Here is a 16,950-nt window from a genome sequence, read left to right as displayed (position 1 = left end):
CATTCAAGGATGGGGAATCTGATTATTTCACTAAGAGGGATGGGATCTTTCATCAGAACAAAGGTCAGTGAAAGAATTCTGGACAAACCAAGCAATAGTTACCAAAGGAGACAAAAAAACAAGGTGTCAACATCCAAGTGGAGATGTTGAGTAAACCTTTAAATATATAAGTCTGAATCTCAAAAGAGAGGGCTAGACTGGATAAATGATTGGGAATCATAAAGATAACTGAAATAATGGGCATGGTGTAGATTGCCCAGAAAGAGAGTGAGAGGCCATGCAGCCTTCCCGCTCTGTTGCCCGAGGGCAGGAGCGCTTACTACATAGTAATTGTAGCTGGAGGAGTGTTCCTATTTGGGGGAGTGCAAAAAAATATTCCTAGAGATTGGGAAGAGTGTAGGGTATGGGACTATAACACTGTGCTGAGAACATTCTGTTTCATAAGAATGAACTTGTTATGTGGAGATTTTAATGGAATGTAACATCTTTCTCTCAAAGTTACAATAAATGCCATCTTATTTTTTCTGTAACATTTATCATTTATATTGCACCTGGGCCTGTGTTGAGTGTTTTATGAGTGTGATCTTATTTAATCCTCACAACAAATTAATGAGGTAGGTATTATTATCAACCACATTTTACAGTTCGGTTACTGAAATCTCAGAGAGTTTAAGTAATTTACTCAAGGTCATGTTGCTAAAAAGGGTAGAAATGGGACTTAAGTAAGGTCTACCAGAATTTTAAAAAATTTCTACTCTATATAAAATGATGCAGCAACAAAAACATTAGCTATGGTTTACGATTCTTGAGCCCCTACTGTGTACCATGCAATGTGCTGAATACTTTATCTTATTTAATCTTAATAAAACATGATACAGAAAGTACCATCATTATCCCTCCTTAACTGATGAAACTAAGACCTGGAAATATTAATTTCCTGGTTGTTACACAGTCAGTAAGTGGTAGAGTCAGTACTTGAAGACATTTGCTTGATTCTAAGGCCTGTATGTTTCACCAACACACACTTTTCTCTAACAAAAATAACCAAATCTTTTAACAGTGGCTCTCTTCCCTGGCTTTGCACTGGAATCACCTGGGAAGCTTTAAAAAATCATGCTGAGCCTATCATCAAAGATTCTGATATAATTTACAGTAATGTAGACGAGTCATTGGGTTTTTAAAAAGCTATTCACTCATTCAATTTATTTGATAAATATTTAACGAATGTCTACTCTGTGCCAAACACTTTCTAGGCATTTACATTCTAGCAGGATGTATCAGTTAGCCATTGCCACAGTGATGTGTAACAACAACCACAAAATTTCCGTGGCATGAAAAATTAATCACTTATTAAGCATTTATCTTCACAGATCTGGAGGGCAGCTGAGATTCAGATGATTAAGAGGGCTCTGTTGGGTAACTTTATTCAGGCTAGGGTCACTGTGCTTTCCTGCTGCAGTACTGTGGGTGAGCTATGATAGTTCTGCTTCATGTATTCTCATCCTCCTTAGACCAGTGAACTAGCTGGGTCTCCTTTCTCTGTGGCTTCATGAATCATAAGCGATGACATGTCCCACTCTGGGTTCACTCCATTAACCAAAGTCTCATGACTGAGCTCAAAGACAGGAGGTGGGAAAATAAGCTCCATTTTTTGGCGTGTGGATTTGCAAAGTTCATGACAAAGGTCGAGAAAGGGGCCAGTAATTCAATTTAGGTGGGAAAGACTAACAAAGAATAATAAGCATAATACATAAGTAAATTATCAAATATATTAGAAGGTGATAAGTAATATTTCAGGATTCTAATGTGTAGCTAGGACTGAGAACTACTGATCTTACAGTGTTAAACCTGGAAAGAAACCTGGTCTAACATTCCTTGAACCATTTTCAAAATAGTAAAGCAGACCCTTCTCCCAGAAAGGAGAAGAATCTTATTTGAGGTCCATGGATAGATAGAAATGGAGCTAGGACCCAGGTCTTCTGATTCTTTAGACTATTTCTCTTATTCCACAGTATTCCAATCTGTAGTCTTAGAATTCTCCCTTTATTGATGGCACCAAAAATATGTTGTGGAAGGACATCGTCATTCTTACTTCTCTGATCTCAGACATTGGGGATATGCTACCTAATTCCTATACTTCTCTTAGTGACTCAATTCAGAGCCCAATTTGACATTCTTCATATTTGTACCCTTCAAAACTTTATACACATTCTATCCTCTTTCAGCCTTTTTTTTTCTCTTCAAGTTGAAGACTGTTCGTTTTGGTCTGTCCTCATGTGATTCCCCAGGGTCCTACCTCAGCTGTCTGCTTGGTTATTGGGCCTTCTCTTTTCTCCAGCTCTCTAATGCCTTGAATGAAGAGTCTTTCTTGAGTTACTTTTTTACTCTGAGCATCCACTAGACCTTATAGTCATCGTTGCTGTTTTGGATTACAGTCTTCCTGATTTGCCAGGATGAACAATCAGAAGAAAAGAAAATATATGGAACTTGCTTGTACCTGGAGTTTATTGTCTGGAGAGAATGGTGAGTAACTGAATGAAGTAAGAGAGGGTATATACTAGGTAAGCCTATTCATTGTCTTTCTCTTGTTTCTTTTCCTCATACCCTTTGAGATTCTTCTGAAACTTTAAAATTTTGTTAGATGTGAATTACTTGGATACAGTATTTACCCATTAATCTCTTGAAACGGTCTCCACAATTTTTGTGTTGCCTAAAATAGGGATAAAGAAAGAGAAGAGGCAACTGTGGTTTCCGTTGTTTTCCATAATCCCCCAAAACATTTACAGTTATAAAAGACTCCAAGTCTCTTCCTTTAATGTAACCATAGCTTTTCAAAGGACACAGCACAAAAGAACAAAGAGTGAAGACTGCTGGAGTCCTTCCTCTTGTGGTTGATTCCTGAAATCCAAGGAATGTTTAGTTGTGCGGAATAGAAACCAGTTATTCTCAACAGACCACTCACTTGCCTGCTCATTTCTGTGACAGTCTCATGTCTGCCCATCCACACCCTGCTTCTTCCCATTCATCTCTTAGCACCCATCTAGTCACAACTTCTTCCAACTCTAGGTCTTACTCTTGCTTTTAAAAGTGTGCAAGTAGTAAAAAATTATAGGAATGTGGAGTTGTGTGTGTGCTATGTATTATTATTTATATATCTATATGTAAAGTATCTGGATTGAGTGTGTGTAAAATATGAATTTGAATGTAGGTCATCATATATATCTTATATATCTATCAAATTATAATCAGCAAAGTCCTGTTCTTTAACGAGTTAGGCTCAATGGAAACCACAACAGAAGCAAAAGGGTAATATTCAGTGGAAAGAAAATAGCAGAAAACAATAGCTTCAAATAATGCATGTATCTTTAAGCTCATGCTGAAAATTTTCCTTATTGATGATATAAATTAAAATATCCACAGCTAAATATATGCATAAGGGAAATTTTTTTTTTTTTTTTAAGAGATAGTATCTCACTCTGTCAGTCAGGCTGGAGTGCAGTGATGCAATCACAGCTCACTACAGCCTTGACCTCCCAGACTAAAGTGATCCTCCTGCCTCAGTTTCCCAAGTATCTGGGAACACAAGTGCACACCACTACACTTGGCTGATTTTTTATTTTTTGTAGAGACAAGGTCTCCTTATGTTGCCCAGGCTGGTCTCAAATTCCTGGGCTCAAGTGATCCTCCCACCTTAGACTCCCAAAGCCCTGGGATTACAGGTGTGAGCCACTGTGCCCAGCTGGGAAATTCTTATGTTTTATTTTATGTTGCATATTAGCTATAAAATACCTTTGTGGGTGAGTTAGAGAAGATGTGAGATGATTACTTTCTTCGTTGTATTTCTATTTGGGGAGCAGCATGAATGGCTGTTGCAATGTGGCAAAATTTCTGTGCATTTCAGGTTTTGGCATAAAGGTGTATTTGTGCTACTCCTAACTCTAACTCTTTTTTTTTTTTTTGAGACGGAGTCTCGCTCTGTCGCCCAGGCTGGAGTGCAGTGGCCGGATCTCGGCTCACTGCAAGCTCCGCCTCCCGGGTTTACGCCATTCTCCTGCCTCAGCCTCCCGAGTAGCTGGGACTACAGGCGCCCGCCACCTCGCCCGGCTAGTTTTTTTGCATTTTTTAGTAGAGACGGGGTTTCACCGTGTTAGCCAGGATGGTCTCGATCTCCCGACCTCGTGATCCGCCCGTCTCGGCCTCCCAAAGTGCTGGGATTACAGGCTTGAGCCACCGCGCCCGGCCTCTAACTCTTTCTTCCACAGTTGCTTCAAGTTCTCTGGCTTCATTTTCATGTAAAGAGCTTACAGATAGTAGATGTCTTTTCTATTTTACTGTCTTTTTCTGTTTTGAGAATAGTATCTTCCAAGAACCCAACTACCCATCCTTGCCCCACCCCGCTTCTTTCTAACTTTTCCCCCTTATCCACTGGGGCAACAATCATTGCTTTTTTTTGGCAACTATAAAGCCCCCAACTGTCACGACAAACAGGGCTTCTCTATCATATAGAATATATTCAAATACCTATTCGAATACTGGTCAAGAGCTAGATGTAGAAACTTTTATTCTGAGAAAAGACCAGTCCTCTTCTGGAATTATCTAGATCAGGGCCAGCTATATAGCTAGTGAGTCAAACCCAACCAGTTGCCTATTTTTGTAAATAAAGCTTTATTAGAATACAGCTATTTGTTTACATATTATCTATGGCTACTTTCACAGTAAGATGGCAGAGTTGAGTAATTGCAACAGAGCCTGAAAAGCCTAAACTATTTAAGAAATTTTACAGAAAATGTTTGCCAACCCTTATCTAGATTAGCATTCCCCAAACTGAGTTCTAGGAACAGTTTTGCAGTAATAATGACTTTGCTGTTAGAAAAGGGTTCTGTAGTCATTTAAGACCAGAAAACTTTGGGTTAAACACAGTTAAACAGCCTTTTTCAACTGTAGGAGAGTTAAAGAATGTTTCATATGCTAGTACAAGAGCCTTTCATATGCTTATAAGCATTGAGAAACTCTAAGAGACTAGAAGGTGCACTCCCTTCTTCAGACAGTTTTCCAGGGAACCCTGATTTGGGAAATGCTGGCATAGACATTCACTTAGCATAAGTTTGTACCTGATATCACTTACTAGTATTGGACAAATTCCTTAAAGCTATGTAAAACAGCACTGGCTACATAATTTGTGGGATACAGTACAAAATGAAAGTGCAAAACCTCTTGGTCAAATATTAAGAATTTCAAGACAGCAACAGCAGAGCATTAACCAAGTATACATCCTTCTGAGCGTGGAGACCTGTGTGACTGCACAGACTGCACACTCATGAAGGTGGCCTTAGTTATAAGTTTCAATTTCCTCAACTATCAAATGTAGGTAATACCTATTTCATGGGATTATTGTGAGAATTAAATCAGAAATGTACATAAAGGTCCTAACAGTGTCTGTCACAGAATAGGCAATAGTAACTTGTTTGTAATCCAAAGGCATTTATAGCCATATTCAATAAATATTTATTGAGTGTCTGTTATGTGCTGGGCTCGGTGCCAGGTACTCAGGGTACTTATTGTAAAGGAGATAGACAGATAAGGCCCCTGTCTTCAGATATATTATTGTATAGTAGAAAAGACAGTGAAAAAGTAAATGAACAAGACAGTTATAAATTGTGATAAGAGCTATAAAGGTAAAAATATGGTGCCAGTAAGGGAAATAGTAGAGAGGATCTCTTTTAAATTGGGTGGTCAAACAAATCCTCTTCTAGGAAGTAATATTTGAGATCAGAAGGATGAAAAGGAGCTTTTCATGGGAACAGCAGGAGGAAGAATGTTCCAGGTGGAAAGATTAGCTAGTGCAAAGTCCCTGAAGTAGGAGAGAACATGGCATTTTGAGAACTGAAAGTAGGCCAGTGTGTCTTTAACATAGAAAGCAAAAAGGAGAATGATAAAAAATGAGGCTGAGGAGGGGAGGCAGAGAGGGCCCAGATCATGAGAACACCTTGTAGGATAAGAATTTTGGATTTTATACCAAGAACAATGAAAAGTTCTTGAAGGATTTTGGGCAGGGAAGTGACATGATCTAAATGGTATCTGTAGAAGATTGTTTTGGCTGCTTCATAGGAAGGAACCGGTAGATGGGCAAGAATAGATTAGTAGGATGCTATTTGGTCAGTCTAGGAAAGAGGTGACAGTGCCCTAGACTTGGGTGGTATTTGAGGATATAGTGGTAGATAAATGGATTTGAGGCTTATTTTGAAAGTATAAATGTTAGGCCTTGCTAATTGATTGGATGTAGAGGACTGAAGGAAAAGTACTCATAACATTTTTCTGAGCAACTGGATAGCACCATTTAACTTAGACAAGATGCCTGAGGAGGGTTTTGTGTGCGGGGACAGAGGAGTATAGAAATCAAGAACTCAGGTTTAGACATGTAAAGTTGAGGATGATTTGAGACATCTAAGTGGAAATGGTGGTGATGGAGGTACTAGTTAGAGTTGTTGTCTGGGATTCTGTAATTACTAACTCTTGCTGTCACCACGTTAGATTACTGGGAAATATTCAGAAGACATCTAAAAGAAAAATACCTAAAGATAGGAGTTGATAAATGTTATCACCATGGCAAGCATATAGAATTACAACTGCTTCTTGTAAAAGACCATGGTATATCAGAAGAGACACTATGTGGAATTCCTCAACAAGATCATTTTATTGACATGGAACATGTATTTGATCCTAATGAAGAGGGCTCCAGCTCATCCCGAACTGTGGTGCTTCAGGGATGTGCTGGGACTGGGAAACAGCTGTGGTGCACAAGTTCATGTTTGACTGGGCAGCAGGAACGGTTACTCCAGGGAGGTTTGACTATCTCATCTATGTCAACTGAGAGAAATCAGCCATATTGTTAACCTTAGTGCTGCTGACCTTATCACTAACACTTTTCAAGATATAAATGGACCAATCTTGGACACTATTCTCATATATCCAGAGAAGATTCTGTTCATTCTCGATGGATTTCCTGAGCTGCAGGACCCTGTTGGTGACCAAGAAGAGGATCTTAGTGTTCACCCCCAGGAGAGGAAGCCAGTAGAGGGTCTCTTGTGCAGTTTTGTGAGGAAAAAACTGCTCCCTGATTCCTCCCTCCTGATAACTGCCCGGCCTACAACCATGAAGCTCCACTCTCTGTTAAAACAACCTATCCAAGCAGAGATCTTATGGTTTACAGATACTGAAAAGACAGCATATTTACTGAGCCAGTTTTCAGGTGCTAATACATCAATGAAAGTCTTTTACGATCTTTGAGAGAATGAGGACCTTGACTTTATGTCTTCACTTCCCATCGTCTTCTGGATGATATGCAATGTCCTGCAGTCACAGGGAGATGGTGACAGGACTCTCTTGAGGTCGCTTCAGACCATGACTGATGTGTATTTATTCTACTTTTCCAAGTGTCTCAAAACGCTTACAGGCATCTCAGTATGGAGGGACAAAGTTGCCTGTGGGGTCTTTGCTGTTTGGCTGCAGAGGGTCTGCAAAACCATCAGTTTTGTTTGCAGTCAGTGACCTCAGAAGACATGGGATAGGAGTGTGTGATACCAACTGCACTTTTCTCAGTCGATTTTTGAAAAAGGCTGAAGGAGCTGTCCGTGTCTATACTTTCCTTCACTTCAGTTTCCAAGAGTTCTTGACTGCTGTCTTCCATGCCCTGAAGAATGACAATAGTTGGATTTTTTTTTTATCAAGCAGAGAAAATGTGGCAAGAAATGTTCTAACAATATGGAAAAGGTTTTTCATCACTAATGATGCAATTCTTATTTGGCCTCTTACATAAAGGGAGAGGAAAGGCTGTGGAAACTACTTTGGGAAGAAAAGTTTCCCCAGGACTTCGAGAGGGGTTACTGAAGTGGACTGAGAGAGAAATAAAGGATAAGTCTTCTAGGTTACAGATTGAGCCGGTGGACCTGTTTCACTGTTTGTATGAGATTCAGGAAGAAGAAAATGCAAAAAGGATAATTGATGATTTACAGCCAATTATACTGTTTTAACCTACCTATACAAAAATGGACATTCTGGCTATGTCCTTCTGTGTAAAAAGCAGTCACAGTCACCTGTCAAGTGTCTCTGAAGTGTCAGCACCTACTTGGATTTGAAGAGGAAGAGCGAGCCTCAACATTCGTGCCACCAGCCTTGACACTTAATCAGTGTGCATATCCATGTCTTTCCTCCAGTTTTTGGCCTTCCCAGACAATGGGGACTGTACTAGTCACTCTGTGTGTGTGTGTGTGTGTGTGTGTGTGTGTATTAGTATTCATTGTCACTGTGTGGATGTGGTTTGTAATTCTAAAGTGTTATGAGCATGTAAGGTCATCAAGTTGATCATTCAGGACTCTGCTATTTTGGTGTAATGACCATTCTGGAAAAAGGTATAAACCTAACTTTCAATTGGTTGTCACTCTCCTCTACATATACTTCATCACTGAAGCCTCAAGGAACTTCAGGTTAGTAAGGGGCAGAGGTACACTCCTGTATGATCTTGCTATAAATTCTGGTTATTTCCACCAGAGCTTGCAACTTCACAGAAGGTCATGAGCTGAAGTTGAAAGAGGCTTAGGTAAATTACTTTTATCATATGGACTCTGTATACCATAAAATACAGTCCCACTGGCTTATTGACTAAAGAAGCAAAGAAGACTTATACCTGTGTTATCTAGAAAATGCTGTAAGTTGTTCTCAATATGGATTAAGATTGATAATGCTTCTCCCTCCTCAGGCCAGTTGAGGGGCAGGGGACTGGGAGGAGAGGGGTCAAAAGAAGCTCCACTTGAGGAATGAAATAACTCAAGTTGTATCACTTATAGTTGTATTTCTTGAGTGGGCAGTAGCATAAAGGTGGAAATGAGCATGGGGTATGTGTGTTTGAGGGAAATGAGAGGGAGGGAGGCATTAACAAAAATTTGTGTTTGGAACGAGAGGGGGAGGTTTAATGGACTCAAAATTATGAAAGACCTTGCCTACAAGGCCTTGACCAATTCTGTGTATGTATATAATATACAGCTTTATTCCAGCTGTATATTATAAAGTAAAATAATGGACAGATACATTTGAAGTTGAAACACTGATGGAAACAAAGCATCTTCTGGTTCATTCTGGATTTCCAGAAAGTCAACCTTAGATGGAGTCCTCCCCCATAACCCTTATTGCCTTTGTCAGAGGGTTTAAACTCTTATCAAAAGTTTAACCCAACATTCTTCTTTCCCAAGCGTATTGGCTATGTAAAAGTTTACTATTGAGCTTTCCTGGTTTTTAATTATTGTTATTAATTCTTCTATTAGTACCAACAACCAAGAACCAGTTATATTGTAAAGTTAGCTTGGGCAAGTCACTTGATGTCTCAGAGTATGTGCAAAATGGTGATTATAATACTTGTTATTGGATTAAGGGCCAGATAAGATAATTTGTGAAAATAAAGTGCATACCTCAGTGCCTGGCACATAGTAACATGGTTTTGGAGTCAGACCTGAGTAATGACCTCAGTTCTGTACCTACCTATGTGACCTTGTGCAGATTACTTTTTGTGCCCTAATTTCCTTATTTGCAAAATGGGGTAATACTTCTTAAGGTTTTGGGAAGGGGTAAATTAGTACTACTAGCAAAGTAACAAAAGTCAAATAAGCCTTTTACTTAAACTTTTATTTTAAATTACTTTTTATTTCCTCATCTCTTTTAGGTCCTTTCAGCTGTGCAGTTTGCCAGTGTCTCAGCTACACCTGCTCTGCCAAGCACTGCGTAATCCATACTGTAAAATCAAAGACCTGAGGTAAGTTGAACTTTGCTTTAAACTCTTAGGTATTTGCAGGTAAAGATTAGGTTGCTAGAAATTGCACTCCCAGCTGACTGGACCTGAAAATAAAATATAGCTAGTTTTCAGCCTCTCCACAGTGGAGCAACAAATGAAGAGATGTGCTACAGGCCTAGAAGGGGCAGGAAGGAGTCAGGCACAGATCTCTGCCCGCCCATCCTGCCTTTTCCCCTTTTGTATGTACTGTTTTCTGTAATGAGTAAGTGGACAGTTTTAACACCTGAGAGATAGATTTGGGTGTGCTGCCCCACTTGGATCTGCCACCCCTTTTCCTCCTAGACTGCCACTGCTCTCCCCCTTAGTTTTCTTTCAGTTGGGTCCTATCCTACTCTACGCAGCTTGACGATCCTTTTCTCTCCCTCCATTTCCCACCTTCACCCACTAGTTATTCCCCAACGTCCCCGAAGAGGATCCCACCCCTGCCCTGCCCTTCCATCTTCACTTACTTCCGAGTACTTTGTCCACAACACACACACAAGCAGGTGCCCCCTTGTTTTAACACCCCTTTGCCTTATAGATCAATGTCTGCTCTTCTTCTTTCCTCCAGTCCCAAAGGAAAAGGCAGCCCTTCCAAGCCACCCAAGCCAGTAAATTCACTTATTTGTGTATTTTTGTGAATACTTATTTTACTTTCATAACACAGAAGTATATAAAGAAAGAAAAGCCCTCCACCCAACTGCCCCATACCCCATCCCACCCTATATCCCCATACCCTGCTGCCTCCTATCCCCTGACCCTGAGCCCGCCAGGTACCTTGTTTGCTAAATGTATTTCCAGAGCATTTTATACGCTTACACAAACATGAAACTGTAACATAAGACAAACATGAATACATAAATTTATAACATTCATATACACACAGAACTTTGGGTTTTTTTTTTTTTTTTTTACAAAAACAAACGCGACCTTGTCACATGATTTTTTTTTTTTTTTTCATTTAACAATACAGGGGCCATGCCTCTGATACAGTATGCAAAATCTACCACATTCTTTCACATGTTTTTTGCATTTTCAAGCTTTCTTCAGCTATCTTCTTCTCCATGGCTCAAATTTCTCCCATATTCAAAAGAACAGGCCAGGCATGGTGGCTCACGCCTGTAATCTCAGCACTTGGGAGGCTGAGGCAGGTGGATTGCCTGAGGTCAGGAGTTCGAGACCAGCCTGGCTAACATGATCTCTACTAAAATTACAAAAATTAGCCAGGCGTGGTGGCACATGCCTGTAGTCCCAGCTACTCGGGAGGCTAAGGCAGGAGAATCACTTGAATACGGGAGGCAGAGGTTGGAGTGAGCCAAGATTGCACCACTGCACTTTAGCCTGGGCAACAGAGCGAGACTCTGTCTCAAAAAAAAAAAAGAAAAAAAAATCCTCTCTCAACTGAGTATCCCACTTCAATCCTTCCCTTCACAGTCAAGAATCCTTGAGGAAGAGCCTCCCTCACTGACTCCACATCATCCTCACTCACTCCTCACTTCTGCAGTTTGGCTTCTGCCCCTGCCACTCCCCTAGATCTGCTGGAAGATCCAAAGTAAATGCCAGACCCAATGGATACTTTTCAGCTCCTATCTGAGAGGGCCACTCAGCTTCATTGACCTTTTTCTCCTAATTGTTCCCCTTTTCTGACTACTCCTAAGTACCTCATTTTCCAACCAGGGACAATTTTGCCCTCTAGTGGACATGCGGCAGTATCTGGAGGCATTTTTGGCTGTTACAACAGGGGCTCTGAGGGGTGGATGCCCTTGGCAACTAGTGGGTAGAGGCTAGGAATTCTTCTAAACATCCTACAATGTACTGGACAGCCCCCTGCAACAAAGAATTATCCAGCTCCAAATGTCAAGAGTACTGAGATTAGGAAACCCTGCCCTAGAGATATATAAAGAAACTCAAAGACATTTCTGAAAACTGCAGGCTAGGAACCTGGCCCTCAATCCTGATTATTGTTCATCCCCAACAGGAAAAAACCTAAAAATCAAGTTTAGCTGCAGCAGAGATGTCCCAGGGCCACGATAGCTTCTTAGTCTCTATGTCCACAGGTCCTGGGCAATGTCCAGGGCTCCTTCAGTTGTGTCTCAGTCTGGTCCAGGTGTAGCTCCTTCTCATCCTTCCACCTGTGGGCTAAAACATACATGTAGCCCTCATCAACAAAACTTAGTCATCAGAGGGAGAAAAGCAGACTAACCTGTCACCTACCCCCTTACCCTACCCACTCCTATCCTCCTCCACCTCACCCCTTCCCTCTGGAAGTTGATTTCCCATTGGAATATGTTTCTGTTATGTTCTACATTTCTGAATTCACTGAGAGCTTTGTAGCCAGATTTCCCTCCCACATTTATCATTGTGGTGGTGGGTTGGGGGACAGAATCTCTCAAGATGGCACCATGCTTTGGTTCATAGTCTAGACCAGCAAACCCTCTGAGCACTTATCAGTTGCTGACTCACCTCCTTGGCAGTGGCGGTTCTCTTTTCAGATCTGACTGTCTCAGGTTCTACTCACTGGCTACTGGAAAGGATTCTCCTATCATGGGGCCATACAGTCACAGCAGTCTGCACCTGCATGATGCTAGTGTCTTCTGTAGGTAGGTCTAAGGGATTCTCTTAGGAGTGGCAAATCTCTGTTGTGTTGATTTGAGTTGTGATTGTTTTTGTCAGAGGGTGGAGGGCGGGGGCAAGAGGGTAGGAGAAGACGGATGAGGGGAGGGGCTAAGGGGGAAGAAAGGAACCTATTGGTTGCTCCATCCACACAGGGCTAGTGAAACCGTTAAACCCCTAGGCCATCATGGCCTTGAGACCTGAGGACCCCAGTAGTGGGTTCCGGCACAGCAACGTGGTGGCCTTCATCAACGAGAAAATGGCCAGGCACACGAAAGGCCCTGAGTTCTACCTCGAGAATATATCCTTATCCTGGGAGGAGGTGGAAGACAAGCTCTGGGCCATCCTGGAGGACAGGCCTGTTTTGATTGTTCCTTGTGATATAACTCACTCAGAGAATGAATTGATTGTTTCTTGTGATATAACTCACTCAGAGCATGAATAAACTTCCTATCCAGTTCATTCATGGAAACTCTTGGGATTCAGGAATTTCCACTGCTCACCACACCCTGATGCAACTCCCCAGCAAGTCCCACCATTTTCTTTAATGGTCTCTTGTTCAAAATTGCTCTTCTGGTACAAACGTCTGACTTGGAAATAATCTTGCTCAGAACAGAAACTCACTCAAATTAAAGTAAAGGGGATCTGTGTAAAGTAGATTTTCATGTAGCACAACTACAGGAAGTGAAAAGTGACTGGGCCACCACTACTCTCTCCCTTTCTCTGGAGTCACAGGATGAACTCCTCTATGCCTGTCTGCTCCCTGAAACCTCATACTGGCGTCCTCTAAAAGACACTTGACTCTGTAAAGCATCCAGTTCTGTTTCCCCACAGCCAGGGCCAGGCCTCAGCTATGGCCTTGGTGTCCATGGCTCTGACCCTGGCCCCAACTCCAAGTGACCCACTGCTTCATTGCCCAACACCATTCTGACTGTGGAATCTGCCTGTCTGTTCAGATTTTCTAACGTAAAAAATTCATTTGGCTCAGTATTGGTCAAATATCCACTCCTGCTCCAATTATCTAAGGCCTACATGAAGGGTGGGAGTGGAGGTGTTACATACTGCCCAGGTCCACCAGACACTTAAGATAGGGAGCTAGAGACACACACACAAATAAAAACTGCAGTAGTTCTGGAGTGTTGACTACTAATACTCTGAAATACAAAGGGAGTCATTAAAACATGTCTCTCCCTGCCTGTCATCTACATCCTCCCACCCACAACCCCGCCTCCCCCCACCCCATTGTCCAATCTTCCCACTCATCCCCTTTCCCCTACTTCACCCAGTCCCCCTCCCACCCCTCCCCTCTCCCCCCAAAGACTGATTTCCCATTGAGATACATTTCTGTTCTATTTTACATTTCTGAATTTACTGAGGCCTTTGCAGCCGGATTCGTCTTCCACAGAGGAAGCAATTTTCCCTCTGTGAAAAATTCACAGTTTTACACCACGGGCAGTCCCAGTCCCCTGGCCTGCAATACACTGGAGGTCTTCTCTGCTGATGAGGTTCGGAGTCTCTCCTGTCTCTTGGGGGCTCTTGAGGGTCTATTCCCTGGGCCCCCACATCAGACCACAGGCTAGCATCAGAGGCCCCCCAGTTGGAAGGCATCTGAGTTGGAACCGGTGCTGTGACCTTTGCTGGTGAAGGGGGTATAGTGGGTATGGCTGAGAAGGCGGACAAAGGGCATGGGTATGAGTATGTGAATGAGGTAAGGAGCTGGACAGAAAGAGGCTCCAGTGAGGCTGTGGACCCAGGCCCAGAGAAGTAAGATAGGGCTGTTTGTACTGACCTGAGATCTTGCTCCCTCTGCCCCCCAAAGGTGTAATTTGCCTGCTCCACAGCTCCCAGAGGATGCCTGAAGCCTCCTCCCAGGCCCTGCAAGGCCTCCTCAGGGGCAGGCCCCGCCTCTGCATACCTCTCCTCTCCTTCTCCTTCAGCAGCACCAGCAGCAGCCACCGCCTCCTTTTCCTGCTCACCCGCTCCTTCTGTCCAGTCCCCTCTGGCAGTGGCCAGGCCTGGAAACACTGTAGCCTGGCCCTGCTGCTGGGGAGATGCCAGCTCCTGGAGAGAAGTAGGCAGAGCTGAAACACATTCTGGGGACAGGGCAGGGGGTCCGGGCAGGTTGGGACAGGGCAGGGGCTATTCGGGGGATCTTACAGCATGGAGGGGCTTCCATCTCAGCATGTCCCGCTCTCTCTGCACCTTCGCAAGGCTGGTCTGGGTTATCCGCAACTGGAAGGTCGCCTCATTGCATTCCATCTCCTGCTGTTCCTTGAGTTCTGTCAGGTTTGAGGCCAAGACCATCGCAGCTGATCTGTGCAGTTTGGCAAAGCCTTGCAGCCACTGCACCCTGCGGTTTTGTAACTGCCCCTGCCTGTGGGCAAAGCGCACGCCCAAGGCCAGGCTGCCCCAGGTACAGGCCTCTTTGACCTCGCTGGGCACCTCACTGTCCTCCAGGATGGCCCAGAGCTTGTCTTCCACCTCCTCCCAGGATAAGGATATATTCTCGAGGTAGAACTCAGGGCCTTTCGTGTGCCTGGCCATTTTCTCGTTGATGAAGGCCACCACGTTGCTGTGCCGGAACCCACTACTGGGGTCCTCAGGTCTCAAGGCCATGATGGCCTAGGGGTTTAACGGTTTCACTAGCCCTGTGTGGATGGAGCAACCAATAGGTTCCTTTCTTCCCCCTTAGCCCCTCCCCTCATCCGTCTTCTCCTACCCTCTTGCCCCCGCCCTCCACCCTCTGACAAGACCCTCCCAATGACCCTCTGACAGGCTTGTCCTACCCTAGGGCACCTCCCACCAAGCCTCACCTCTTCAGCCAAGGGCCAGGGGAAGTACAGGTCAACCTCGCTGCCTAACACGCCTGAAGAGAGGGTGGCCTCTTTCCCTCCTAGGGCTCTGCGGGAAAAGAAGCCTCAGGGACAACCGTGGAGGCTTTTACTCTGGGACTGTTCCAATTTCCAGAGACTGTAGGAGTGAAAGGGAGTGAGTGAGGATGGCCTCTGCCACTCCACTGGGACGTATGGGAACCCGCCACATGGTTGGGAGACTTTGAAGGCTGAAAGAAACAGGAGTGGTCCGGAAGGACTTAGAACCAAAAAAAGTATTTGTGAACAAGTTGAAGACTCATCCCTCCCCACCATAATGGTTTGTCGCCCCCCAACTGGAATATTCCAGAGCAGGAAACAGCCCCAATCCCTCAGTTGCCCTTGGGGGAAGAGGGTGGAGCCAGGGGCGGAGCTTATTCTCTATTTGTTGAGGGCTAAACATCCGAGACACCATAACAAATCCTGGCCCGTCCTTCTTCCCCCGGCTGCTCTTTCCCCACTCTCTTCCCATGACCCCTTCTCCCACTCCTCTCCGACTGAAATGCTTTGAATCTTGAAGCAACTGTGGGAGAGGGTTAGGACCTTTATACCAAAACCTGAAATATCAGAAATCTTCCATCAAAGGGTTATGAATATGTCTCTTAAAACCTTCCGCCAGGTGCGGTGGCTCATGCCTGTAATCCCAGCACTTTGGGAGACCGAGGTGGGCGGATCACGAGGGCAGAAGATCCAGACCATCCTGGCTAACACAGTGAAACCCCGTCTCTACTAAAATTACAAAAAATTAACCGGGTGTGGTGGCACACACATATAGTCCCAGCTACTCGGGAGGCTGAGGCAGGATAATCACTTGAACCTGCAAGGCGGAGGTTGCAGTGAGCCGAGATCACACCACTGCCCTGTAGCCTGGGCGACAGAGTGAGACTCCGTCTCAGACAAACAAACAAGCAAACCAAAAAAACTTGGATGACTTTCTGAGACCCACAAGACAAACCAGACAAATCTCAGGTCGAGTCCAACGTTGCTACTTATTATATGACATCATAGTGTAACTGAATCTGTTTCTACCTATGGGTCTATGATGATGGCCAATGACAAAAGGGCATGTAAAGTTGTAAGAGTAATGTTTTCTATGATCCCATATTTGTAAAATGTAGAAATTATATATGTGTGTTTGCATATGTTTTTATGTTTCTATAATCTTGGAGAACAGAATGAGGGAGGATATATAGCAGACTCAACATTAGTTATCTCTGGGAAGTGAGGTTGGACTGGAGGTTAGAAAAAAGTTTTTAACTTTTTAAAATACATTTTTCTCTAATTTCACTTGTTATAAAGAGCATATAACTGACTATATGTATGCATACATCACAAATCTGGAAAGTTATATACTAACACTTTAACAGTGGTTATCTTTGGGTAATAGGAATACAGTACTTTAAAAAATATTCTTTACGTTTTTCTCTATTATAAAACTGTTTATAATAAACATGTGTTATGTTTTTCAAAATTGAAAAAAAATGTTTCTCCCAGTAACAGCTGATCATTGTAAATAATTTTTAAGTACTTGGAAAGTACTTCTATAATCTTACCCTTCCTTCAACCTGGGTGATAATCCCTCTTAATAGTTATGTAGTCTTTTAAGATAGGCCATAGCAAGTAGTTTTTAGTTTTTCAAACGGATCA

At 43.1% G+C, this 16,950-nt stretch overlaps 2 protein-coding genes across 2 annotated transcripts in view; one reads left to right on the top strand and one right to left on the bottom strand.

Annotated features, from left to right (window-relative positions):
* LOC117077283 (NACHT, LRR and PYD domains-containing protein 12-like) overlaps positions 1-16,950 on the top strand; it is a 42,989-nt gene that overhangs the window by 19,654 nt on the left and 6,385 nt on the right. The window contains exons 4-6 of the mRNA XM_033200934.1: positions 2,436-2,523; positions 9,713-9,802; positions 12,295-12,420. Coding sequence (XP_033056825.1) covers positions 12,365-12,420 — 56 coding nt within the window. The 5' untranslated portion in view covers positions 2,436-2,523; positions 9,713-9,802; positions 12,295-12,364. The remainder of the gene's footprint in view (positions 1-2,435; positions 2,524-9,712; positions 9,803-12,294; positions 12,421-16,950) is intronic.
* On the bottom strand, positions 14,016-15,049 carry TEX13B (testis expressed 13B). The gene is given in 3 exon segments (XM_033200935.1): positions 14,016-14,269; positions 14,272-14,494; positions 14,591-15,049. Coding segments are annotated over 3 exon segments (936 nt in total).

This window comes from Trachypithecus francoisi, unplaced genomic scaffold (genome assembly GCF_009764315.1).
Source record: "Trachypithecus francoisi isolate TF-2019V2 unplaced genomic scaffold, Tfra_2.0 Lachesis_group6, whole genome shotgun sequence".
Taxonomy (NCBI): domain Eukaryota; kingdom Metazoa; phylum Chordata; class Mammalia; order Primates; family Cercopithecidae; genus Trachypithecus; species Trachypithecus francoisi.
The sequence above is the reverse complement of the archived record's forward strand: the minus strand, read 5'-3'. Positions and strand labels throughout refer to the sequence as shown.